The sequence below is a fragment of the Caretta caretta genome, chromosome 2 (assembly GCF_965140235.1).
Source record: "Caretta caretta isolate rCarCar2 chromosome 2, rCarCar1.hap1, whole genome shotgun sequence".
In the NCBI taxonomy this organism is placed as follows: Eukaryota; Metazoa; Chordata; order Testudines; family Cheloniidae; genus Caretta; species Caretta caretta.
In genome coordinates, this window is record NC_134207.1 from 33,944,073 (window position 1) to 33,970,334 (window position 26,262).

General features: G+C 40.2%; 1 protein-coding gene across 3 annotated transcripts in view; it reads left to right on the top strand.

Annotated features, from left to right (window-relative positions):
* Positions 1-26,262, top strand: part of ANGPT1 (angiopoietin 1) — a 217,010-nt gene that overhangs the window by 173,830 nt on the left and 16,918 nt on the right. The window contains exon 8 of one of the 3 annotated variants that reach the window (XM_048841483.2): positions 20,877-21,015. The exons of the other annotated variants lie outside the window; for them this stretch is intronic. Within the exon in view, the coding sequence (XP_048697440.1) occupies positions 20,877-20,907 (31 nt within the window). The 3' untranslated portion in view covers positions 20,908-21,015. Of the gene's footprint in view, positions 1-20,876; positions 21,016-26,262 lie in introns of those variants that run through there. 3 annotated transcript variants of the gene reach the window in all.

A 26,262-nucleotide genomic window follows, 5' to 3' on the forward strand; every position in this document is an offset into this window, starting at 1 on the left:
AAATAACACCCATGCAGTCTGAAATAATAACCAGAAATAAATTAGCTTCCAAGTTGGTCTGGGCATTAGATCAAGGAAACCTAAAATAGAAAAAGGATAATGAAAGTATGGGAAAAACTCAAGAGGTGGAACATCTTTTGTTAATGTTGCAGTAATACCTTTTACAGGCAGGAGGAGGGCAAAAAATAATAAGGTTCCAGGTCCAGCAATTGAATGTAGTAAGTTATGTAAGAATACAAATACCACGAAGTGATGAATTGTGTCCAAGAAAATACAGAAAATAATTTTTCATGTGTTTTTTCTAAAATCCAGCTTCAACATTAGGCAAAGTTTGAGTCAGCCTGAATTGCTCCCATTTGGTGTTTTCAGAAGAGCTCTGTTTTTTCTCTCAGCTATTTGTATTCTTTCTACTTCTTTTTATTAGTCTAAAGAATATATGATTGAAAAAAGGATAATGCTCAGCATATGTATGTGAAAAATATATTTGTTTCCCTTTGTTTCCATTTCAAAATGATACAACTCCAAGAGAGTTTCTGGGCAGGCAAAATAAAATATATGTAAATACCCCAGATGATGACTATAAAGAAGAAAAGAAAAATATTAGAATATAGGTATCTAGCTGTAAACATATTATGTTAAATAATAACTTACATGTGGTAATCAATTATTCAAAAAGAAACTTGGCGGTAGAACGAAGTACAAGAGGTGACAAAAGATAAGAGAAAAAAGCTTGAACTCTGGCAAAGGAGTAAGGAGCAAACAAGACCTGGAGGAATACAATGAGTATAAAGAAATTGGCCAGGAATATAGTTGCAAAAACAAAAGCAAAGGTCTTTGAGGAACTTTATACAAGACTTGGAACAATGGAGGGGTGGGGAAGTGTGTATAGACTGGCGAAATCATGGGACAGAAGTACCAAAGATATAGAGCAGGGGTGGGCAAACTACGGCCCATGGGCTGGATCCAGCCTGCGAGCCATTTTAAGCCAGCCCGCGAGCTCCTGCTGGAAAGTGGGGTCTGCAGCTTGCCCTGCTCTGGTGCTCCAGCCAGGGCTCTGGGTCAGGGGCCACACCATGCGGCATGGCCCCACTCTGGCGCTCCGGCCAGGGCGTGGGGTTGAGGGCTGCACCACGTGGCTTGGTCCCACTCCGGCACTCCAGCCGGGGCACAGAGTTGGGAGCCACCCCACTCAGCTCCTGGAAGCTGTGACAGGGCTCTGCTCTGGCGCTTCAGATGGGGTGCAGGGTTGGGGGCCGCACCATGCGGCTCCCGGAAGTAGCCGCATGGCCCCACTCTGGCACTCCAGCCAGGGTGCAGAGTCAGGAGCCACACCAAGCGGTTCTGCCCCGCTCCAGAGCTCCAGCTGGTGCACAGGGTTGGAGGCAGCACCATGCAGTATGGCCCTACTCCGGCACTCCTGCTGGGGCGCAGGGTCAGGGGCTGCCCCATGCAGCTCCTGGAAGCCACGGCGTGGCCCTGCTCCAGTGATCCAGCTGGGGCGCAGGGTTGGGGGCCGCACCATGCAGCTCCTGGAAGCCGCGGCGTGGCCCCGCTCCGGTGATCCAGCTGGGCTGCCACTGCTTCCAGGAGCCACTTGAGGTAAGCACCGCTCGGAACCTGCACCCCTGAGCCTCTCCACACACCCCAACCTCCTGCCCCAGTCCTGATCCCCCTGCCACCCTCCAACCCCTCAATCCCAGCCCGGAGCACCCTCCTGCACCCCAAACCTCTCATCCCCAGCCCCACCCCAGAGCCCGCATCCCCAGCTGGAACCTGCACCCCTTCCTGTGCCCCTGCCCCAGCCCTGATCCCCCTCCCACCCTCCGAACCCCTTGGTCCCAGCGCAGAGCACCCTCCTACACCCCAAACTCCTCATTCCCAGCCCCACCCCAGAGCCCACACCCCCAGCCAGAGCCCTCACCCCCTCCGACACCCCAACCCCAATTTTGTGAGCATTCATGGCCCACCATACAATTTCTATTCCCAGATGTGGCCCTCAGGCCAAAAAGTTTGCCCACCCCTGATATAGAGGAAGTGAGTTTAATCAAAGATGAAACAGATATGGTGTTGACTGGTGGAAGACACATAAAGGATCAACGGAAAAGGTATTGCCAATTTAGAGAAGAACAGGGATATCCTACAGGAGGATTAATCCAACTGATTAAGAGAGCTTTAAACTAGGAATTTGGGGGAGACGGTTGGGAGATGTCCAGGTAATCTCCACCCTGGATTTTAGCATTGAGAGGGAATAAAACGAAGTAAGAAAGGATACAGCCATGGGTAGGAGAATGTATATAAGGAGGAAGGGCAGTGTAGATACCAGTCTAATAGGTTATACTGGCTGTAGAATGACTGTGCCTAATAGGGTACAGAATGTGAGTGAGGCCAAACAGCAAAAATTAAGATGTTTGTACACCAATGCAAGGAGCCTAGGTAACAAAATGGAGGAACTAGAGCTACTGGTGCAGGAAGTGAAACCAGATATTACAGGAATAACAGAAACATGGTGGAATAGTAGTCATGATTGGAGTACGGGTATTGAAGGGTATGTGCTGTTTAGGAAAGACAGAAATAAAGGCAAAGGTGGTGGAGTAGCACTGTATATCAATGATGAGGTAGACTAAAGAAATAAGAAGCGATGGAATGGATAAGACAGAGTCTGTCTGGGCAAAAATTACATTGGGGAAGAAAACTATTAGAGCCTCCTTTGGGATAGTGCTTGGGGTGTGCTATAGACTGCCGGGATCTAATTTGGATATGGATAGAGCCCTTTTTAATGTTTTTAATAAAGTAAATACTAATGGAAACTGTGTGATCATGGGAGACTTTAACTTCCCAGATATAGACTGGAGGACGAGTGCTAGTAATAATAATAGGGCTCAGATTTTCCTAGATGCGATAGCTGATGGATTCCTTCATCAAGTAGTTGCTGAACCGACTAGAGGGGATGCCATTTTAGATTTGGTTTTGGTGAGTAGTGAGGACCTCATAGAAGAAATGGTTGTAGAGGATAATCTTCACTCAAGTGATCATGAGTTAATTCAGTTCAAACTGAACAGAAGGATTAACAAAAATAAATCTACTGCTAGGGTTTTTGATTTTAAAAGGGCTGACTTTCAAAAATTAAGGAAATTAGTTAGGGAAGTGGATTGGACTGAAGAATTTATGGATCTAAAGGTAGAGGAGGCCTGGGATTATTTTAAATCAAAGCTGCAAAAGCTATAGGACGCCTGCATCCCAAGAAAGGGGAAAAATTCATAGGCAGGAGTTGTAGACCAAGCTGGATGAGCAAGCATCTCAGAGAGGTGATTAAGAAAAAGCAGAAAGCAACAGGGAGTGGAAGAAGGGAGGGATCAGCAAGGAAAGCTACCTTATTGAGGTCAGAACATGTAGGGATAAAGTGAGACAGGCTAAAAGTCAAGTAGAGTTGGACCTTGCAAAGGGAATTAAAACCAATAGTAAAAGGGCCTATAGCCATATAAATAAGAAGAAAACAAAGAAAGAAGAAGTGGGACTGCTAAACACTGAGGATGGAGTGGAGGTCAAGGATAATCTAGGCATGGCCCAATATCTAAATAAATACTTTGCCTCAGTCTTTAATAAGACTAAAGAGTATCTTAGGGATAATGGTAGCATGACAAATGGGAATGAGGATATGGAGGTAGATATTACCATATTTGAGGTAGAAGCGAAACTCAAAGAGCTTAATGCGACTAAATCGGGGGGCCCAGATAATCTTCATCCAAGAATATTAAAGGAATTGGCACATGAAATTGCAAGCCCATTAGCAAGAATTTTTAATGAATCTGTAAACTCAGGGGTTGTACCGTATGATTGGAGAATTGCTAACATAGTTCCTATTTTTAAGAAAGGGAAAAAAAGTGATCCGGGTAGCTATAGGCCTGTTAGTTTGACATCTGTAGTATGCAAGGTCTTGGAAAAAATTTTGAAGGAGAAGGTAGTTGAAGTCAATGGTAAATGGGACAAAATAGAAGATGGTTTTACAAAAGGTAGATCGTGCCAAACCAACCTGATCTCCTTCTTTGAGAAAGTAACAGATTTTTTAGACAAAGGAAACACAGTGGATCTAATTTACCTAGATTTCAGTAAGGCGTTTGATACCGTGCCACATGGGGAATTATTAGTTAAATTGATTGGGGATTAATATGAAAATTGAAAGGTAGATAAGGAATTGGTTAAAGGGGAGACTACAATGGGTCCTACTGAAAGGTGAACTGTCAGGCTGGAGGGAGGTTACCAGTGGAATTCCTCAAGGATCGGTTTTGGGACCAATCTTATTTAATCTTTTTATTACTGACCTTGGCACAAAAAGTGGGAGTGTGCTAATAAAGTTTGCGGATGATACAAAGCTGGGAGGTATTGCCAATTTAGAGAAGAACAGGGATATCCTACAGGAGGATCTGGATGACCTTGTAAACTGGAGTAATAGTAATAGGATGAAATTTAATAGTGAGAAGTGTAAGGTTATTCATTTAGGGATTAATAACAAGAATTTTAGTTATAAACTGGGGACGCATCAATTAGAAGTAATGGAGGAGGAGAAGGACCTTGGAATACTGGTTGATCATAGGATGACTATGAGCCGCCAATGTGATATGGCCATGAAAAAAGCTAATGCCGTCTTGGGATGCATCAGGAGAGGTATTTCCAGTAGGGATAAGGAAGTTTTAGTACCGTTATACAAGGCACTGGTGAGACCTCACCTGGAATATTGTGTGCAGTTCTGGTCTCCCGTGTTTAAGAAGGATGAATTCAAACTGGAACAGGTACAGAGAAGGGCTACTAGGATGATCTGAGGAATGGAAAACTTGTCTTATGAAAGGAGACTCAAGGAGCTTGGCTTGTTTAGCCTAACTAAAAGAAGGTTGAGGGGAGATATGATGCTCTCTATAAATATATCAGAGGGATAAATATCAGAGAGGGAGAGGAATTATTTAAGCTCAGTACCAATGTGGACACAAGAACAAATGGATATAAATTGGTCATTGGGAAGTTTAGACTTGAAATTAGACGAAGGTTCCTAACCATCAGAGGAGTGAAGTTTTGGAATAGCCTTCCAAGGGAAGCAGTGAGGGCAAAAGATCTATCTGGCTTTAAGATTAAACTGGATAAGTTTATGGAGGAGATGGTATGATGGGATAACACGTTTTTGGTAATTAAATATTCATGGTAAATAGGCCCAATGGCCTGTGATGGGATATTAGATGGGGTGGGATCTGAGTTACCCAGGAAAGAATTTTCTGTAGTATCTGGCTGGTGAGTCTTGCCCATATGCTCAGGGTTTAGCTGATCGCCATATTTGGGGTCGGGAAGGAATTTTCCTCCAGGGCAGATTGGAAGAGGCCCTGGAGGTTTCTCGCCTTCCTCTGTAGCACGGGGCACGGGTCACTTGCTGGAAGATTCTCTGCTCCTTGAAGTCTTTAAACCACGATTTGAGGACTTCAAAAGCTCAGACATAGGTGAGAGGTTTTTCGCAGGAGTGATGGGTGAAATTCTGTGGCCTACATTGTGCAGGAGGTCAGACTAGATGATCATAATGGTCCCTTCTGACCTAAATATCTATGAATCTATGAAAAAGACATGCTAATCAATGTTGAATTATTAGGTTCTTCCTGCATATTGAATCATTCACTTCATCTGCAGTACTTATGGTACTACTTTACATTTTTTTGAATACAAAATTATTAAAACCAGAGCTACCCTTAAAGAGAACATAAGAATATAAGAATGGCCCTACTGGGTCAGACCAAAGGTCCTTCTAGCCCAGTATCCTGTCTTCCAACGGAGGCCAGGTGCCTCAGAGGGAATGAACAGAACAAGTAATCATCAAATGATCCATCTCCTGTTGCTCATTCCCAGCTTCTGGCAAACAGAGGCCAGGAACACCTTTCCTGCCCACCTCAGCTAATAGTCATTGATGGACCTATTCTCCATGATTTTATCTAGTTCTTTTTTGAACCCTTCTATAGTCTTGGCTTTCACAACATCCTCTGGCAAGGAGTTCCACAGGTTGACTGCGCATTCTTGAGGGGACCATTTAGGGATTGGGGGCATAAATTGGGGATTGGTCCTGCTTTGAGCAGGGGGTTGGACTAGATGACCTCCTGAGGTCCCTTCCAACCCTGATATTCTATGACTGTATGATTCTGTGAAAAAATACGTCCTTTTTGTTTGTTTTAAACCAGCTACCTATTAATTTTATTTGGTGACGCCTAGTTCCTGTGTTATGAGAAGGGGCAACACTTCCTTATTTACTTTCACCACACCAGTCATGATTTTATAGACCTCTATCATATTCCCCCTGCTCCGAGTCGTCTTTTTTAAAATCTGAAAAGTCCCGGTCTTATCAATCTCTCCTCATACGGAAGCTGTTCCATACCCCTAATGATTTTTGTTGCTCTTTTCTGAACCTTTTCCAATTCCAAAATATCTTTTTTGAGATAGGATGACCAAATCTGCACACAGTATTCACGATGTGGGCGTACCATGGATTTATATAGAGGCAATATGATATTTTCTGTCCTACTATCTATCCCTTTCTTAATTATTCCCAGCATTCTGTTCGCTTTTTAACTGCCACTGCACATTGAGTGGATGTTTTCAGAGAACTATCCACAATGACTCCAAGATCTCTTTCTTGAGTGGTAACAGCTAATTTAGACCCCATCATTTTATAAGTACAGTTGGGATTATGCTTTCCAATGTGCATTACTTTGCATTTATCAACATTAAATTTCATCTGCCATTTTGTTGCCGAGTCCTGAGTTTTGAGAGATCCTTTTGTAGCTCTTCGTAGTCTGCCTGCGTCTGAACTATCTTTAGTAATTTTGTATCATCTGCAAATTTTGCCACCTCACTGTTTACCCCTTTTTCCAGATCATTTATGAATATGTTGAATAGTCCTGGTCCCAGAACAGACCCCTGGCAGATACCACTATTTACCTCTCTCCATTCTGAAAACTGACAATTTATACCTACCCTTTGTTTCCTATCTTTTAACTAGTTACCAATCCATAAGAGCACCTTCCCTCTTATCCTGTGGCAGCTTACTTTGCGTAAGAGCATCAAAACTAGATCTCATAGATAGCCGTTCAAAATAATGTCCTTCATGACTCATACTGAGATGTTTCTTGTGGTAAAACAATGTGGATATTCAGGACCAAATTTGTGCCTACCTCCATTGAAGTCAGTGGCATTAGACAAGGACTGTGTCTTAGCACTGGGGCTGGAAGGTAGAATCCTGAGTTTTAATGAATGAATAATGCATATAAGGTGACGGTGATGGTTTGGTGGATCAGAGTAGAGTGGGCATTTCTTGTATAGGGGCTGGTATGAGAAAAGGGAATGGAGACTTTTGTGGCCAAATGGGCAAATGGGGTATGTAGGATGACATCATTGGCAGATGGGCAGGGACAATTTAATAAGTTATTGCATCATATAAATAGGGAAGGATGGAGTTATATAGACCCTTAAAGGCAAGGAGAAGAAATTTAAACTTGATGTAATGGAGAAGGGGAGCCATTGCAATGATTCAAAGAGAGAATTCACATGGTCTTCTGGTTTATAAAAATCTATGTGATTCAAGTCCTAACTACCTGAGCAACTGTCTCTCTCCCCATGTTATACAGTGGCAGTTCAGATCAACAGTTGTGTGTGAGCTAACAATCCTTGGACTGTCTAGGAGCTGGCAGCTGGGAATTCTCAGTACAGTGAATTGAGTTTTGTAATCTGCTTGGGCCAAAAGAGATTGAGTATCTTTACCTTCAGGGTACAGTTTAAAATCCATCTGTTTTCTTAGGCCACTAAGGTAGAGAAATAGGCTGGAGGTTTGGTGTAATGTTTAACTCTGATTTTTAGGGTGAAATCTATTGATTTTTAAATTAATATTGTTTTAACTAATTTTTTAATTATTCTGTTACAAAAAATCCCATTTTCCTCCTTGCAAAATGTAGATAATACTTACTTTTGTAAAGGACTTTGACTTTTACAGATGAAAGTATTATTGATTAGTAAGTGGGAAGTACTCTTATTATTATTCAAAGGTATATGATTTAACAAACATTTTCCTTAAACTGTTGTTGTCACATGGTCTCATGAAATAGTGGACAAAAGGGTATTGCTGCACTCATCACCATTGTGAAACTGTATTTTGAGGAGTGGTTACGTCACTTTGCTATCATTGAGATTTGGAGGTAACACGCTTGCTGCAGTCAATGTCGTTGCTTTTTTGCCACTCCATGGTTTTGATGTAACAGGGGAGTGACACCCACTTGGCAGTGTTGCTGGGTCTCCAATCCAGCCTTTCCACTATTACTGCTTTTATTACAGTAGCCCCTAATGGTCCCAACCACAGTCAGGGCCTTATTTTGCTGAGTCCTTTACATTCATGTAACAAGAGGCAGTGCCTGCTATGAAAAGCTTAGAATCTGAAAAACAAACAAGACAGACAAAGCATGGAAGGAAGGAAGTATTATTATTATTCATTTTCAGATGGGGAACTGAGCCACAGAGGGATTAAGTAAGGGCACACAGGATGTCTGTGGCAGAGCCAGGAATTGAACGTAAATCTCCTGGCTCCCAGTCCTGTACCCAACCCACAACATGATTCCTGCCAAGTGGGAGACCTATATTGTGACCCAAGAAAAACACAATATTGTGCAAAAAATGTGCCTCTGCACTAATTTACTTTTCTTTGGAAGCTTGAAATTCAATTTGCGGTTTTACTTTATGAGGTACATTTTCCAATCCATTCTAAGGAAATATCAGTGCAAAATCCTGTCAACAATATGATTTGCACCATTTCCATGCTTTGAAAGTTCATCCTGTGGAAGTACATTTTGACCAATGTTACAAGATAGATATTATAACAAATATAAAACAAATATAACAAATATAAAACAAATATTTAACTTCTATTAAAAGAATGCAGATATGTTTGGCTTGCTTAACTTTATTCATTTAAGACTGTCAAATCAAATTCTATAAAATCTAAATGCTAAAAGTGTAGTAATTCAACCTGATGCCCGTTAACCAGAGGTCTTTTGGGAACCATGCCAACACACAATATCATTTCAACGACTAGCCCTCACTGGAAATGCATGAGCTATCTCCAAGTGTAAGTAGAATTTGAAATATAACATTTTGTTTGACTCACTTAAAGTTGATGCAAATATACTTGTATGGCTTATGAATAATCAAACCTAAATTAATGCACTCAAATCTCAATTTACACAATATGTCAACAACTAGACATGATGATTCAATAAACATTTCTCTTCCACCGCTTACTTGCTAAAGCTTATGTGTAGTTCACCATATAATGTCCATGACTGTGGCAGTAGGAATATGTCCCATGATTAGACAATAGCTTTCTCGGTCTAGAAATTATAGAACATGAATATTTATTAACTGGGAACAATGAAGGTCTGCCTGACTAACAGAAGAGAAGGGACGAGCAAAAGAGGATAAGGCAGAAAGACAGAAGGAGGAGAAGGAATGGGAGGAGGTTGTTTCAGATTGAGAGGGCTGCTTCTCCCTGGTGCTTGCTCACTTTACAGATGTTGCAGGCAACAAGGTGTGGATCACTTGTGCTTTCTTTGAGAGGCAGGTGAGCTCAGAACCCAGGGGAATGTGCGCATCTCAGCACTATGGGCTCACCAGGAGGCCCATTACAGAGTAAAATACCTGTCTCTGTCATCCTGCATATGAAATCTGAGATATTATAATTGGCAGTGCGGTAAAAACGAGTATAACAGACTCATTATCTGCCTTGTTTGAGTAGGGAAAGTTGTTATTGTCACAGCAGAAATGGACCTTATCCTGGCATGAAATATGTGGGCATTCAGTGCCACAGAATCCTGTTTCTGCACGTGTGCAGTACAGTAACAGATCTTTCAACACAGGTTATGCTACATGGGCTCATAAGTGGTCTGAGATAAACTCCTTTGTACTAGTTCAATTAGCTGATATACCACAAAGAGACACAGAAGATCACTTTTTCTGCCTTATAACCAAATTTTCCTTAAAAACAAGAAGTTCCAAAATTGTAGTTTGGGATTATATCAAAGAATTTGTTGGTTTACATGAACTCATTTAACACTCTGGAAAAAAGACTTTAGACCATAGCAGATTAATAATTTCCTCTTGTGGTATCAAGCATTTGCATTGTTTACTTCAATAAAGTTAGTTAATCTTAAATTCTCCCATCAAAATTAAATTTTGCTACTAGGCTTCATGCCCTGGCAGTAAAGGAACCATTTTCTGTCCAATAAAGCAGCACTCCACACAGCCCAGAAATTCCACCCCAAAGTGGGTAGCAGGGGTATCTTGGCTTTCCACATCTCCCTTCCATCTTTAAGTTCTAAACCTGCATGCCCCAATAAGTACAAATTACATTCCCTAGATGTAAGATGGGCCCTAAAACGCAACATTAGGTCAAACAAAACCTGTTTTGAAAAATAAGTTCTCTTTTTGTCCATTCTCCAGGCCATAGCAATTCCACATAGTATCTAAAGTGACAATGTCTAGGTACATCAGAGTCATGATCAGAGATGTCTCTGGCAGAGCCCGCTCTTCAGGTATCAGGGTACTCTACCAGATCTATGACAGGACCAAATCCATTGTACTCTTTGGCTGCTTTGTTTTGCTCCGGAGAAGCAAAACATACACAGTTGGGTGTGCAGCTTCTTTGCAATACCAGAATGGTTCAAATCAACTGGGCTGGAGTGAACGGTCCCAGAGCATTTCATTACAAGATTTTTCAAGCAGCACACCACTATAAGCTGAATATAAAGACATCTGCCTCTGGTAATTAGGTCCTTCAAGGTGCCTTTGACCCTTAATTTCTCTGTCCTTCCCACTTTTTTTCTGCTGCTGACTAATTTTCAGCAACTAACTCCTCCTCTGGGCTGATGGATTCTTATGTGTTAGAATTAACTGGTTCTGTTCTTACCTAAACATTTGCATTCCTGTAACTGCAGAATAAATTAGCCTTAGGGCCTCTTCACCTTTTGGTATGCAGTTGGCACAGAGCTTGGAATAATTCAAGGTTCAATTTATGATTGGTATTGTTCTTTTTTTGTAATTTTTGGAAACTTCCCCTTGGGGTTGTTGGATAGTTAATCCACAAATCTGCATGGAAACCTGCATTCCAAAATCTTCCAGCAGAGCTTTATCCACGGGACTCAGTGGCATGTCTTTACCAATGAGTTAGGGGTCTATTACAGGAGTGGGTGGGTGAGGTTTTGTGGTCTGCAATGTACAGGAGGTCTGACTAGATGATCATGATGGTCCCTTCTGGCTTTAAAGTCTATGAGTCTATGCGTCTTCCAAGCTCCTGGATTCTATTTGTTCGGAAAAAGGAAATTTATGGGTAAAAATCTAATTGAGTCATTTGTCCATAGGGATTACCTACAATAAAGTAAATTTAGTATTTCAAGTTACTAATCACTAAAGGGAAGAAATAAAACTGGTACTCATCAATTTACTGGACTTTTAACATTTCCATGGAATCAGTAACTTTAAACACATGTTCACAAATCAAATTACTTAGATATTTAAAGTATATTCAACAAAGAAACAAAGCAAAATAGTGCATTTTAAACTGTCCCAAAAGGCTTCTCAGTCATCAGTTGAGAATTCCCATTGTAGAATTTTTAACATTTGTTTAGCAAAAGCAAATTGATTTGGTTTATTTGTATAGTTCATTCAGAAGTATAATCATACAATTCCAGCAACTACATACAATGTTGGGGATATTGCACTTAATAGTCTTTGGTTTATAATGCACATTGCTTTTAAGTATAATGTTCATTTATCTATTTGAGAAATTAAATAATTTTGTTTATAATAATTTAATACTATGTCCCAAAAAGAGAGTTTGTATGAGAATAAAATAATGAGTTTAACTTTTGTGGAATAATCATATAATGCTTTAAATGCTGGAAACTCTTTACAAACATTAATAATGCTCACAACACTCCTGTGAGGTATTATAGGTAATATAAGGAAATTGCGTCAAAAAGGTTAAGTAATTTGTCCCAGGATACATTACAAGTCAGTGGCAGAGATGAGATTAGAACCCAGAGTTCCAGACTACCAGTCCAGTTCTCTAATCACCAATCACATAACTGCCCATAATATCAATGATCATTTAGCATGACAAGATAGTGAGCATGGTAAAGGAATAGGTCTCAAAGGGGCTTCCATTAACTATGGGGGATTGATTCAAAACTGAAATGTAGAATTAGAAATGGACCTAGCTCACACTCCAAGAGACAAATATAGGTGGGAGCTGCCTTGATGCAAATTTCACAGCTATGTAATGGACCAAAGAAAAACCCTTGAGAGGATCACACATGCACATTGGGGATGGAAGGGGGGGAAGGAAGCAGGGGTAATGCTTTCTGGAAACCAAACTCGGGCCCAGTTCTATAATGAGTTAAATCAAAACCAAGAATACCAACACCTTCAAATTTTGAAGGCGGGAAGGTTGAAATTCAGATACAAAGATTGTGGCTTGGCTCCAGTCTCTACTCAGCAAAACAACATCCTTTGCTTTTTCCCTTGTTGAGCAAATTTTCACTGAAAACAAACTGAACCACTTAGCACTGAGGAGTCTATAGGGAGTTTAATTAAACATCAGTGATGAAACCTCCATGTAAAAATTCAGCCCTTTTTGGCAGATTTTCTGATATCTTCCATTTTTCATCCTTTTCTAACCACCCTCCCTCCTTTACTTTGATCTTGCAGCAGCCTCACCTCCAGCAAAGAAGACACATGCTAGAGTGATGTCAGGTTCTCCCCTCTTTAATCTAGTACTTCAGTAGTTAAAGGCTCCATCATCAAACTCCTGAGCCAACCAGCCATGAACCATTTCCTTTATACTATCATCAGCTCTATTGGCCTCTGCATATATGGCCTGACTATGAGAGCACCTGCAGCTCCCATTGAAGCCAATTCAACATTTTTCCAGATCAAGCCTGCATTGCGATGTGACATTTTCTGTGAGCTCAATTCTTTCGTGGGTCACTAAGCTAGCAGGTTCAGTATTTGGGAACAGATTTATCCCAGGTCTGTTTAGAACTGTAATGATTTGGAAAGAACTCATGAAAATGAGCTGTTGGCTACCAAAGGGGAACATAGCTGAGTTTGGTGGTTTCCTCTCTGACATAACGATAATACAAATATTATTCATTGTTTCTTCCACAGCAGCAGGGTGGCTGATGATTTACAATACAAAGAGAAGGCAAACAACCTGCCTAAGGGAGCTCCAAATCAACATAAACAATCTAAACAGATAATATACTGGGGAAACAGCATGTGGAAGATGCAACATCTTTTAATTTGTTTAATTAGAGTAAAATAATCCTAATAACTGAACTAGGGTTCCTGATGAGTGAACTACTCATGGAATAAAGAGGCATTGAATATGTAAGGGCTACCCACAAATGAAAGGAATACGTGTCTTGTACCATAAATCATCCATTCTCCTTTAGCAGAAACAATTATTTAGTCTGATAGCATAAGGTGATGTGCTTGTGATTACATCACAGGCAAGGTTCACAATACTGCATCCCCGTGCTTGTACAAAATGAGACAATTTCTTTACTAGTTATCATTATTTAACATTGATATTGTGGTAGCACTAAAATAAAACCTCTTTGTGCCTATCACGATGCTATTTAAACTGGTGAAATAAGTCAGAATTCTGAGTCACAGCTTTTACAAGGTCATGACCTGAGTTTTTTGGGAAAAAATAGCATGAAAAGCTCAAGCTGAACCCTGCTGGCCTGGCCAGAGTGGCACCAGCAGAGCTTGGACCATAAATGGGTGACAGTCAGTGAACCTTTCACTCCTATGTGACTGTTTATCAGCCACAAATGACGCTGAGGGAGTTGAAATATGTTTAACAGTCTGTCTGTATTTTTCTACCGAGGTCTTAGTGTCACATAACTCATTTTGGCATTTTTTTAAACTAAATTTTTCATTTAGAAACCCAGGAAAACACTGAAGCCAGTATTTATTTTTTCAAATGACTGTAAACATGTCACAGAAATGCCCTGCATATTTCTGTCAATTTTACAATAATTGTTACCTTATTCTAGATAGCTGGCATTTGAATTAAAGCGTGCCCTCTGTAGAACAACAGAAAGGAGATGCCAGTGGAGGTACTCAGCATCTCACAGGATTGAGCCGCTAATGACTGTCTATGGGCTCAAACCACACTTCTTCCCTTTCTACTTTCTCTTGGGCACATGTTTTCAGCACACAGAGAATTCAAACCTGTAGTTAAGAGTCAGCTGAGCATCAGCTCTTCCTCTTAATCCCTCAGATTCATTGGTGGGAGGGCAAATGCTAAGGTGTTTAATTAAGATTTTTCACTCTATCCTTTCTTGCCCTCACAGTGTCATAGGGCTTTATCCTGTAGCCTTAGTCACACAAATAGTCACTTTGATGCCAACTGAATGGCTCATATGAGTAAGGCCTACTCATGTAAGTAAGACACACATAATCAGTATTTGATGCTTGAAAACAAGTACACTTAGCCACTTAATTTTAAGCATGTACTTTACATACTTCGCTGAATCAGGGCCTTAGACATTTTTGTCTGTCATATGAGAGATTGGGGGGGAGGGGTTAAATCTCTCTCTCTCTCTCCAGGCTAACTTCACATCAAAATAATAACAACAAGAGCAGCAGCTCTGGCCAGAATGAGATTATGACACGGTTATATTGATCTGAACACTTACATTTCAGCAGCTTCGTCATTTCCCACCAGCTCGGTGAAGTGGTTCTTTAACATCCCTTTATTAAAAGCTTATTTTTGTCATTAGTCTGAGCATACAGTAATCAAAGACTAGCCCACTAGCCAAGCTACTATAAAGTCATAAACTCTGAAGAGGCTTTCTCATCCAGATTGTGAGACTAAGATTTGGTTTCTGAAAGAAAATCCCAAATGAAGATATAATTTTGGAAACAATAGTCTGAAAAAATGGCTCTGTGTTTTCCTTTGAGATGTACCCGGTGGAAAGCACAAATCTCCTGACACAGATCCCACCATAAATCTTGAAAATCTCATGGAGAACCCAAAATATTTATTTTAATGTGTTATTCATTAAGCTATTTCTTTAAATCTTAGTCTGTTGGCAGCCACAAACTCATTCCAATCCAGCCACATTATAGCAATGCTGTAGTATGATTTGAAAAGGCCATTAGGTCATTAACACTGGATAAATTTCAAAAACAGAATCTGCAAATGCCCAAAGGAACATAATTGTAAAACAAAATTACATTATTAGAGCAGAAGAATTCTGAAGTATAAACAATCCAAAAGAGATTAATGAAAATTTAATTTTAGGTCATTTTCAAGTTGCTTGATAATAGTTCATTTCTTTACATTCATGTTTTTTATAGGCAAGAAACACAAATGTTTTAGAGCTGCCTTAGACATAGCTTCAATTAGCTTTTGAGTCAATGGAAATTTGGGGAAACGATTTCCTAACAAAGACTACAGATGACACTCACCACTACATGTAGGAAAAAAACATTTAATCCACATTTAAGGATTGATTCTGTGATCTGGTGTGCCTCCTTAACTCCCACTGAAGTCAATGGACCTAATTCTTCACTGCCTTGCAGCCCATATAGTCATTTACACCTGTGTAAAATGGGTGAACATCTCTCCCCGATCAGAAAGACAGCACTTTACACCTACGTTGAACAGGTATAAATGACTGCACAAGATGAAAGCCAATGAAGAATCAAACTCAATGGAATTGAGGTTGCACAACACCTTACAGGAGATGATCAGTATCTTGCAGGATTGGGGATTGCCACGTTTTATCCGGAGCCTTAGGAATCTTAAAACGCAATATAATCTACAGTATTATTCCATGCTGCCACCTGGTCTTTTGCATTGGTATCTCTGTCCAGCCTCTCACATCTGCTTCTCACAACTGGCTCTCATGATAAACTAAAATAACTCTGAACCCCTCTATACTCCTCAACACCATTTTCAGCAGGCAGGCTTGTCTGAGGATTAGACATCCTGCAGTCTGATTTGTGAGCTGAGATGCTATCACGATCATGTAACTTCACAGAAGTGGTCTAATATTAAGGGGGCCAGAATCAATTAAAACTTCGTTTCAGTTTCCATAGTGTAAAAATCCCCACAAGATAGGGAAAAGCCCAAGGATAATGATTTATTTGCAGCCAGTGTGCAGGTTTCTGCTGTGCTGATTCAAGGTTTTATTGAATCTTTCAAGCAATAGGATTTAGTGTTCCACTAAACATGTGAGAAAAAACACTGACACTAGCTACAGAATATTTTTATCTTGAGTTAAGAGAAGAGATTTTAGCTGTTGAATCCGTTCAACTATTGCACACATTGGGCACTCATTGTTAAGTCAATGGCAGTCTTTCCACTGCTTTTAATAAACTTTGAATCAGGCCCATTGTGCAGCATCCAGTGTTAGATTCCAATTCAGATTCTAATTCAAACACAAAAAGCTTCATAATACTCGTAATGTAGTTAGGTTTTTACGCGCACACACATACTTACTTGAAAACACGATACATGAATTAAACTGTATTTATATTATTGTTGCAATGTGCATGACTTAACTTTACTGTAGTTACATTGCTTAGAATTAAAGCAGGTAAACATTTTCAATTTTCAATAATTTTGAATTTTCAATTTTCAATTCAATAATTTCAAGCTTTTCATGAACATTTTCATTTTTCAATTTCCACTGAAATTAAAGGGAAAAAAACAGAAAAAAGAAATAGCTAAAAGTCTCTTGCCACACACACACACACACACACACACACCCTGCATTTTGCAACCAAATATAGAGCAGGTTAGTGCTTTTCAATTTAAAAAGTTAAGCAAAAAAAAGGTAGGGTGATTTTTCATTTTACACTTTCCCTGTTTTTGCACCCAACTGTATTCGAGGTGGGGCTTGTAGTACTGTCTATTATTAAGTTGCCTGACACTTCTCTTTCTAAGACCCTGTTTTCAGTTGCTTATAATTTTGCCAAACTTTAGTCATTCAGGCTAAAATTTTCCATGCTGGGCATCTGCCCCAGGTTGAATTATTTGGGGAAATTATAATTTAGCTGTTTCCAAAAAGGTTTTGCCCAAATTCAAAAACTCAAGACAACTTTTTTTTAACAGTTGTAGTTCCCCCATGTCCTGCAGCAAGGATTTGAAATTTGGCCCAGGGGAGGGAGGGATAGCGTTTGTGTCAGGGATGTGCCTTTTTTCATCCCTGGGCAAATCCACCCAAATTTGACCAAATAATAAACCTTTGTAGATTTTCAGTACCGATTTCTTTGATTTTAGCAGCTAAAAATCTCCCAAGATTCCATCTCTGCTGAGCATGCTCGAGCCTATCACAGCTCCTCGTGCTGACCAGAATGTGCATAGGCCGTCCCCACAGAGCAACTGACCAATCTCCAGCCCAGGGCTACAGAAGCTCAGAAGGACTTTCCCTGTAATGGCTGCTCTCAGCTCTTCCAGGCCACACACTGGAACTGAGAGCAGAAAGCCTCTCTTTTGTCTCTCTGACCCCCTGCTGGCACCTAGGACAAGGAGCACTCTGATCTTATGCGGAGGGGACAAAAGCTAAACCCACTAGGAGGAGGGAAAGAAGTAGATTGGGTCAAGGACTCTGATGAGACTGGGAGACTGCAACTAGTAGCCAGTAAGGGAAATGGGAGGGGGAATGACTGGGAGTCTTTTAGGGGGGAACATGCACATTGGATAAGGAGCTGGAGGGAGAAAGAGAGTGGGACTGGATGACTAAGGAGACCATGACTAGATGCCACTGAGAGGACTGGGGTGGGTGAAAAGAGAAGCAGACCTGACAAGGAGCTGGAATGTGGGGGGACTGGATGGACAAGAAGACTGGAACAAGGAGCCAGGGAGGGGGAGTCTGGGGAAAGAATGTGGGAAGATTGTGGGGAGGGAAACTCAGGTTGGTTCAAGACCCAAGGGAGGGAAACTAGAACTAGGAGCCCATGGCAGGAAAGGAAGAAATATCAGACAAGGAGCTGGGAAGGGTAAACTGGGACTGGTTAGGCAAGGAGACTGCGGCTGAGTGTGAGGAAGAGACTAGGAGGGGAAAAACTGGGACTCAAATAATGATTCTAAAGGGAGAAACTAGAACTGGCTGGTCAAGAAGACTGGAAAGAGAAGCCTGAGGAGTGGAGACTAGGACTGGGTACGAAAGGAGATGGGACTGGCCCAGGATCCAGGTGTGGGAAAGAGACAGGACTGGGACAGAGACAGGTTGGAGGGAGCAGGGCAGAAAGCATCAAGCTCAGAGGGAAGGGCCAAAGAGTCTGTGCACACTACAGCACAGCAAATATCTATGAAATCCATTGACAAAGTGTGTGTGTGTCCTGTCACTTCCAGTGCTGGTCCATATAGAGGATGACAATCTGCTATTGCTATCAGTTACTCCATTAGTTCAAGTGGTAGAAGTCTGTGCAGTGGTTCTAAAGGTTCCAGCTCTAGGGATGACCATCTGGGTGTCAGTATATAATGCCATGTGATTGAATGGTGTGGGTTTTTTTCCCCTAGTTTGCTTTTTTAAAACCCTCAGAAATTATACACTAAAAACCTGCATTAAAAGAACATTATTAAGGTTGCAAAGTCAAGCACTCCAAAGTTAGGAAATGCCAGAATTAAGGTTGCCTCTGCAAAATTAATTTGCCCCCATTGTGTGTACCAAAACCTTGAGATTTTGGAACAAATTGATAAATTGAGCAATAATAAGTCACCAGGACCAGACTGTATTCACCCAAGAGTTCTGAAGGAACTCAAATATGAAATTCAATAACTACTAACTAGCCTCTCCACCACATAAATGGCAAATAGCTAATGTAATGCTGAGTTTTTTAAAAGGCTCCAGAGGCAATCTAAGGTGCCACAAGTACTCCTTTTCTTTTTGCAAGTACAGGCCAGTAAGTCTAACTTCAATACGAGGTAAACTGTTTGAAACCCTAGTAAAGAACAGAACTATCAGACCCATAGATGAACATGATATGTTGGGGGGTTTTGTAAAGGGAAATCATGTCTCGCCAATATATTTGAATTCTTGGGGTGGGGGTGGCGCATTGTCAATAAATATGTTGATAGGGTGAGCCAGTTGACATAGTGTACTTGGACATTCAGAAAGCCTTTGACAAGGCCCCTCACCAAAGGCTCTCAAGCAAAATAAGGAGTCATGGGCTAAGAGGGAAGGGCCTCTGATGAATCACTAACTGATTAAAAGATAGGAAACAAAGGATGGGAATAAATGGCCAGTTTTCACAATGGAAAGTGGTAAATAGCGGGGTTCCCCCAGGAACTGTACTGGAACCTGTGCTGTTCAACACATTCATAAATGATCTGGAAAAGGTGGTGAATAGTGAATTGTCAAGATTTACAGACGATTCAAAATTATTCAAAAATCACAAACTGACTTCAAAGAGTTACAAAGGGCTCTCACTAAACTGGGTGCTGGGCAACAAAATGGCAGCTGAAATTCAATGTTGATAAGTGCAAAGTAATGCACATTGGAAATATTATCCCAGCTGTACTTACAAAGTGATGGGATCTAAATTAGCTATTACCAATCAAGAAAGAGATCTGGAGTCATCGTGGATAGTTCTCTGAAAACATCCACTCAACATGTAGCAGCAGACAAAAGCACTAACAGAATATTAGGAATCACTGGGAAATCAATAGATGAGAAGACAGAAAACATGATAATACCATATCATCTAAGTTTATGCTCACACCTTGAACACCATGCAGTTCTGGTTGCCCCACCTCTAAAATACTAGAATTGGAAAAAGTAAGGAGAAGGTCAACAAAAAATGATCAGGGGGATGGGACAGCTTCCATATGAGGAGAGATTAAAATGACTGGGACTATTCATCTTAGAAAAGAGATGACTGAGTGTGGGTATGACAGAGGTGTATAAAATCATAAATGGTGTGGAAGGTGTTATTTACCCCTTCACATAATACAACACACACATGAAGTCACCCAATGAAGTTAATGGGCAGCAGGTTTAATACACACAAAAGGAAAGGCCTCTTCACACAACAGTGTCAACCTGTGGAACTCATTGTCAAGGGATGTTCTGAAGTCCAAAAGTATAACTGTGTTAAAAAAAATTAGATAAGGTCATGGAGGATAGGTCCATCAATGGCTACTTGCCAAGATAGTCAGGCACTCAACCCCAAGCTCTGCATGTCCCTAAATATCTGACTGGAGGAAGTGATGACTGGATCAGAGGGGATGCATCATTCCATAAAGTGCCCTGTTCTGTTCACTCCCTCTCAAGCTTTTGGCACTGGCCACAATTGGAAGACAGGATGCTGGGCTAGATGAGCCATTGGCCCGACTCAGTATGACTGTTCTTCTTATGTTTTATTCATTATGATACCATCTTTAATTACATGACCACATACTAGTTTTTCCACAGAAATTTAAATTGTAGGGTTTACCATGTACCCTGGTCACAACTAAAAAGGCAATATTTCCCATCAGACACCATAGTATTATCACAGACATGCCCTATTCTAAGTATATGGAAAGCTATGTTTATTATTGGCACTGAGTAAATTGCTTAGTTTGTTAATAGTGACCACAGTACTTTAGTAACAGTGTGTAAATGTTAATCAGAATGTGTAGGTGATGAAAGTATCTGTAGTGACTTTTTTCTCTGTGAACTAAGGCTTAAGTCTTCAAGAGTTTATTTTCCAGTATGAGATTTATTAATTATAATCAGTATTAATAGACAACATAAAATAGGATGTACTGAGATGTTGTATATTAAACTATATTTTTTTTCTTGCAGCTCTCTTTGTACGTGGGTAGTAATGTACTGATACATGGGAGAACCTCACTACTTTCCACTATGTATGATTGAATGACTGAATGCCATAAATGCACGAGTTAACAAATATAATAAAAATAGAAGATGACACATCCCAAAATGCACTGTATTTCATTTATCTGATCAGCATGTATGAATTTAAGTCAAATTATTTATGATAATGCTTTATACAATACAACTAAATGTTCTGTAGTACGTTTTGTTAGAAGTAATAATTATTATGATATATCACTATAGGATTCTGCTATTAAATATTTTCTGAGAAGTGGAGAGTCCACCACTTTGTTATCCCACATGCCATAGTTTTCACACATACCAAAGTGTAAATGATTGAAGTCCTACTGTATATGATGATGTAAGCAAATTTCCTTCTAGTCACTAACATTTCAGCAAATTTCATGTAGCACGTTACAGTGAAATAACATATACTGATTATACACAGAAAAAAAGATGTAATTTAATTACTAAATACATACCAATACACGATAACTATTAAGAAACACATATTATTGGCACAATTATGTCAATAAAATTAGAAGCCTGAGATAGTGAGATAAGTACTTTTATTGTAACTGTAGCTACAGTACTTGTGGCACCTTAGAAACTAACCAATTTATTTGAGCATAAGCTTTCGTTAGCTACAGCTCACTTCATTGGATGCATACTGTGGAAAATACAGAAGATGTTTTTATACACACAGACCATGAAAAAAATGGGTGTTTATCACTACAAAAGGTTTTCTCTCCCCCCACCCCACTCACCTGCTGGTAATAGCTTATCTAAAGTGATCACTCTCCTTATAATACTCACCAGCAACCACATACCACACAACAGAACCACTAACCCAGGAACCTATCCTTGCAGCAAAGCCCGTTGCCAACTGTGCCCACATATCTATTCAGGGGACACCATCACAGGGCCTAATAACATCAGCCACACTATCAGAGGCTCATTCACCTGCACATCCACCAATGTGATATATGCCATCATGTGCCAGCAATGCCCCTCTGCCATGTACATTGGGCAAACTGGACAGTCTCTACGTAAAAGAACAAATGGACACAAATCAGATGTCAAGAATTATAACATTCATAAACCAGTCGGAGAACACTTCAGTCTCTCTGGTCACTCGATTTCTGATCTCAAAGTGACTATCCTTCAACAAAAAAACTTTGAAAACAGACTCCAACGTGAGACTGCTGAATTGGAATTAATTTGCAAATTGGATACAATTAACTTAGGCTTGAATAGAGACTGGGAATGGCTGATTCATTATAAAAAGTAACCTATTTCCCCTTGTTTATTCCTTCCCCCACACACACACACTGTTCCTCAGACGTTCTTGTTAAACCCTGGATTTGTGCTGGAAATGGCCCACCTTGATTATCATACACATTGTAAGGAGAGTGATCACTTTAGATAAGCTATTACCAACAGGAGAGTGGGGTGCGGGGTGGGGGTGGGGGGAAGAAAACCTGGATTTGTGCTGGAAATGGCCCACCTTGATTATCATACACATTGTAAGGAGAGTGATCACTTTAGATAAGCTATTACCAACAGGAGAGTGGGGTGGGGGGTGGGGGTGGGGGGAAGAAAACCTGGATTTGTGCTGGAAATGGCTCACCTTGATTATCATACACATTGTAAGAAGAGTGATCACTTTAGATAAGCTATTACCAGCAGGAGAGTGAGGTGGGGGGAGAGAAAACCTTTTGTAGTGATAAACACCCATTTTTTTCATGGTCTGTGTGTATAAAAACATCTTTTGTATTTTCCACAGTATGCATCCAATGAAGTGAGCTGTAGCTCACGAAAGCTTATGCTCAAATAAATTGGTTAGTCTCTAAGGTGCCAGAAGTACTCCTTTTCTTTTTGTGAATACAGACTAACACGGCTGTTACTCTGAAACCTGTAGCTAGTGACATTATTTTTCATGCATATTGTTACAGCAGGGTAACTAGAGAGCTAGTTGATAAACAGGCTTTTGTGGTAAGTATCTGGGAACTTGTCACCATTGTAAAAGTTAGCATTTACTAACATCTACCACCTGGTGATATCTAAACTTGCCAGTAGTTTCACTGTACTTAAAGTAGGTGACTGTGATAATGTTTGGCAAACATTGACAATAGGGGACAATTGGCTGCTACTGTATGAAAAACTATAACTGGAGTGGACATCACATTATCCCAACCATAGTTACAATATATCTGTATAAGTGTTAGCAAACTAGCTTTGTGAATCTTTTTCGAACAGTTGTTTGTGTCTCAGCCTAATCCTGATTTACTGAAGTCAGATGAAGCAGGATTAGGCCACATACAAGTAAAATAAGAGCCCAATCCCATGCCCATTGAAACCAATGGAAGTAGGATGGGACCCTTAATGAGTGGACTTCAGCTATTAATAAGAATAATAAGCAAACCTCAAAAAGTTCAGCAGTTCAGTAAAGATAAGCATCAGAATGTCTGGCTACTTATCCAAACCTTGGAACCTTTTCAAGAGTAGGTTTTCTTTTGAGGTTCCCTGTGTTTTTGTGTTGAAAATCCCATGAGAACATATTTTGGCATTTCTCCTTCTGGCTCCAGCCAAAACCAAGAAGTGTAGAGGGGCAGGGGGGAAATATTGTTATATTAAATTAACCAAACTTCTTCAACTTGGCTTTGTTTGAGTTCTGGGCAAATGTTCAGGTCAGGTTTTTTTTTAACTCGTTCATCCATCTCTAGTACTATCAAAACAATTGGCATCATCTTAGTTTATGTCTGTGTTTATGTCTCTGCTTAGGTTACTGCTCATCTACAGGTTTCAGAGTAACAGCCGTGTTAGTCTGTATTCGCAAAAAGAAAAGGAGGACTTGTGGCACCTTAGAGACTAACCAATTTATTTGAGCATGAGCATCCGATGAAGCGAGCTGTAGCTCACGAAAGCTCATGCTCAAATAAATTGGTTAGTCTCTAAGGTGCCACAAGTACTCCTTTTCTTTTTGCTCATCTACAGTTTCCTGAAGGCTGGAATTTGGACAGATCCCTTACTTTGGAAATTAGTTCGGCCCACAGTACACAGTAATGCATTAGTGCAAAAGCTATAGTTCCTGCAGAACAGGAAGTCCTTGGCTATGGTCAGCACTGATGAGTAGAGCTGGTCAGAAAAATACAGGATTTTCTTTCCATGGAAAATTTCAGATTTTCAACCAAAACCTTTGGGGCTTTGAACAAAAAATTGAAATTTTCCACAAAAAAAGTAGATCCATTTTGTTAGCCAATTTGCTGTCAAAAAACAGTTTCACCAGAATTTTGTTTTTGTCCAGTCCTGTGCATTAGCTCAAGTCTTCCAGCCTTTGTGATGACTGAGAGGCTAGACTGTGAGCAGATAGTTCTGTTCTCCAAACAAATGTGATTGTTACAGTTCTTTAGATAGGGGCTGTTCTAATTAACCCTAGAACATCAGCACTGAAGAATGCTTCTCTTCTAGCCCTGTGATAGTGAGATCATCTCTGAACCTACCAACGTTGTGTATTGCAGTGAACAGTTCTGGAACATCTGTACTGTAGTCTTTAGTACAATTAGTAGAAGCTGTATGTGCTTGCTTCTTCTCTGGCCAGAATAAACACCATTTTTGTATAAGCGGTAATATAGCTACTTCTGTATCCATAACAGGCCATTCAAATCCTTTTCCTGGATGCCCAATATACAACATGCCCTAAAAAACAAAACAAAAATACCTTCTCAAGTCATTAATATAATTTCACTGCTGCACATTGCAGGCATGCATTGCCTTCCATCTGCAGGCATTATATTATCATTTTGCTTTTACAGATGACATATCCATTTTGTGACTCAGTATATTAAAGGCTATAGATTGATATATATTTATTGATGCTGGTAAATTTTGCTTGTATTAACATGCACAAGGGTATGTGCATGGAGCTGTACTAATGTCAAAGAATTATGTCAAACTGAACCAAGCAGCAGAGAGAAGCATGGTGGTCATTTTGAATTTTCTTTAAATAACTGTGAGAAAGAAAAACTAGTTCCATATACTGCAGCAAGAACGTTCAGTGCCCAAATAAAAATCTGTTCAACCTGTCAGTACCTAAGATGTTATTGCTCAGATATTTTAATGTTTACAAACCTAAGATTGCCTACTGTTTGTAGGTCTAGAGTACAACAGGAATAAAATAAAGTTAAATAAACATTCTTCTGAACTACCATGAAAACTGTTGCTTGAGGTTGGAGCAATATAGGAAATGGGCAGAATTCAGTGTCACTTGATGTTATTAAGTAATATTACTGGTTTTCTCAAACGGGCAACCAACAGTGACACTCTTCTGTCCTTCAGCTGGATGGCATCTTCAGTTTAATGACTCTAGCAAAAACAGCAGGAGAGGTACTGAGATATTTTCATAATTCAAAGATGGTAAACAAATTAGGAAAGCCTCAAGATTTTGAGAGAGCAGTGTTATCAGAAATGGCTTTTGACAACTTTCACCTGATCTTCCAGTTTCTTTTCTGCTTCACTCTCATGTCTTTCTCCTTTCTGTGATGTGCATGGCTATCATAGTTGCCCTTCCAGAATGAATGCCCCTTTCTCAGTAAATCCCTTGCTGCTTCCACATCTGGTTTTGAAAAAAAATTGTGGGGTTTTGTTTTAGGTTTACCTACATTAGGACAATCCCTGCATCCCTTGCAAAGCCTGAGCAGAAGTGTTTTGCCCAGAGCAATTTGGGCAAGTTTGTGGCCAGAGTCCACCTCCTAACACAGAAAGGGGATGAAGGTGGGTCACCTGTGCATCCAATACTACAGTCTATGGACAGGACTGCCAACTTCAGTGCTCACCACCTCAAGGCAAAAGGTGCTCAGAGCCACAGGACGCTGCCAGCCCAGTACAGAGAATCACCACAGCATGGTCCATGCTTTTCTCCTGTGGTGGAGGCATGTTAAACTCATCAAACACACTGTGGCTGCAGCTAACTTGTGTATGTTTGGGAGAAGAATTTGAGGTGATTTAATAACTTCAAAAGGCAACATTTGTGGTGTAAATTTGAACTGGCTTTTCAGACTACTCTGCAGATGTTTGAGTAACTCTTCAGATCTGTGCTTTCCACACAATATTCTTTGTTTTGGTTTTAAGTACTTGAAGATAATCAAGTTGTGTCACACAGTAGGAATGATGAAAAGCAAAACATGCTTAGGAGATTGCTTCTTGCTATCGGGTCTGTTTATATAGACCCAAAGCTGCCAATGCACAAAATCATGTGGAAAAAATGCTGCGATTTCTAAGTAATTCCAGATAAAAGGTAACAGTTGCAGAATTTTGTATATGAGAATGAAGACTGATATTAAATGCTTGTAGT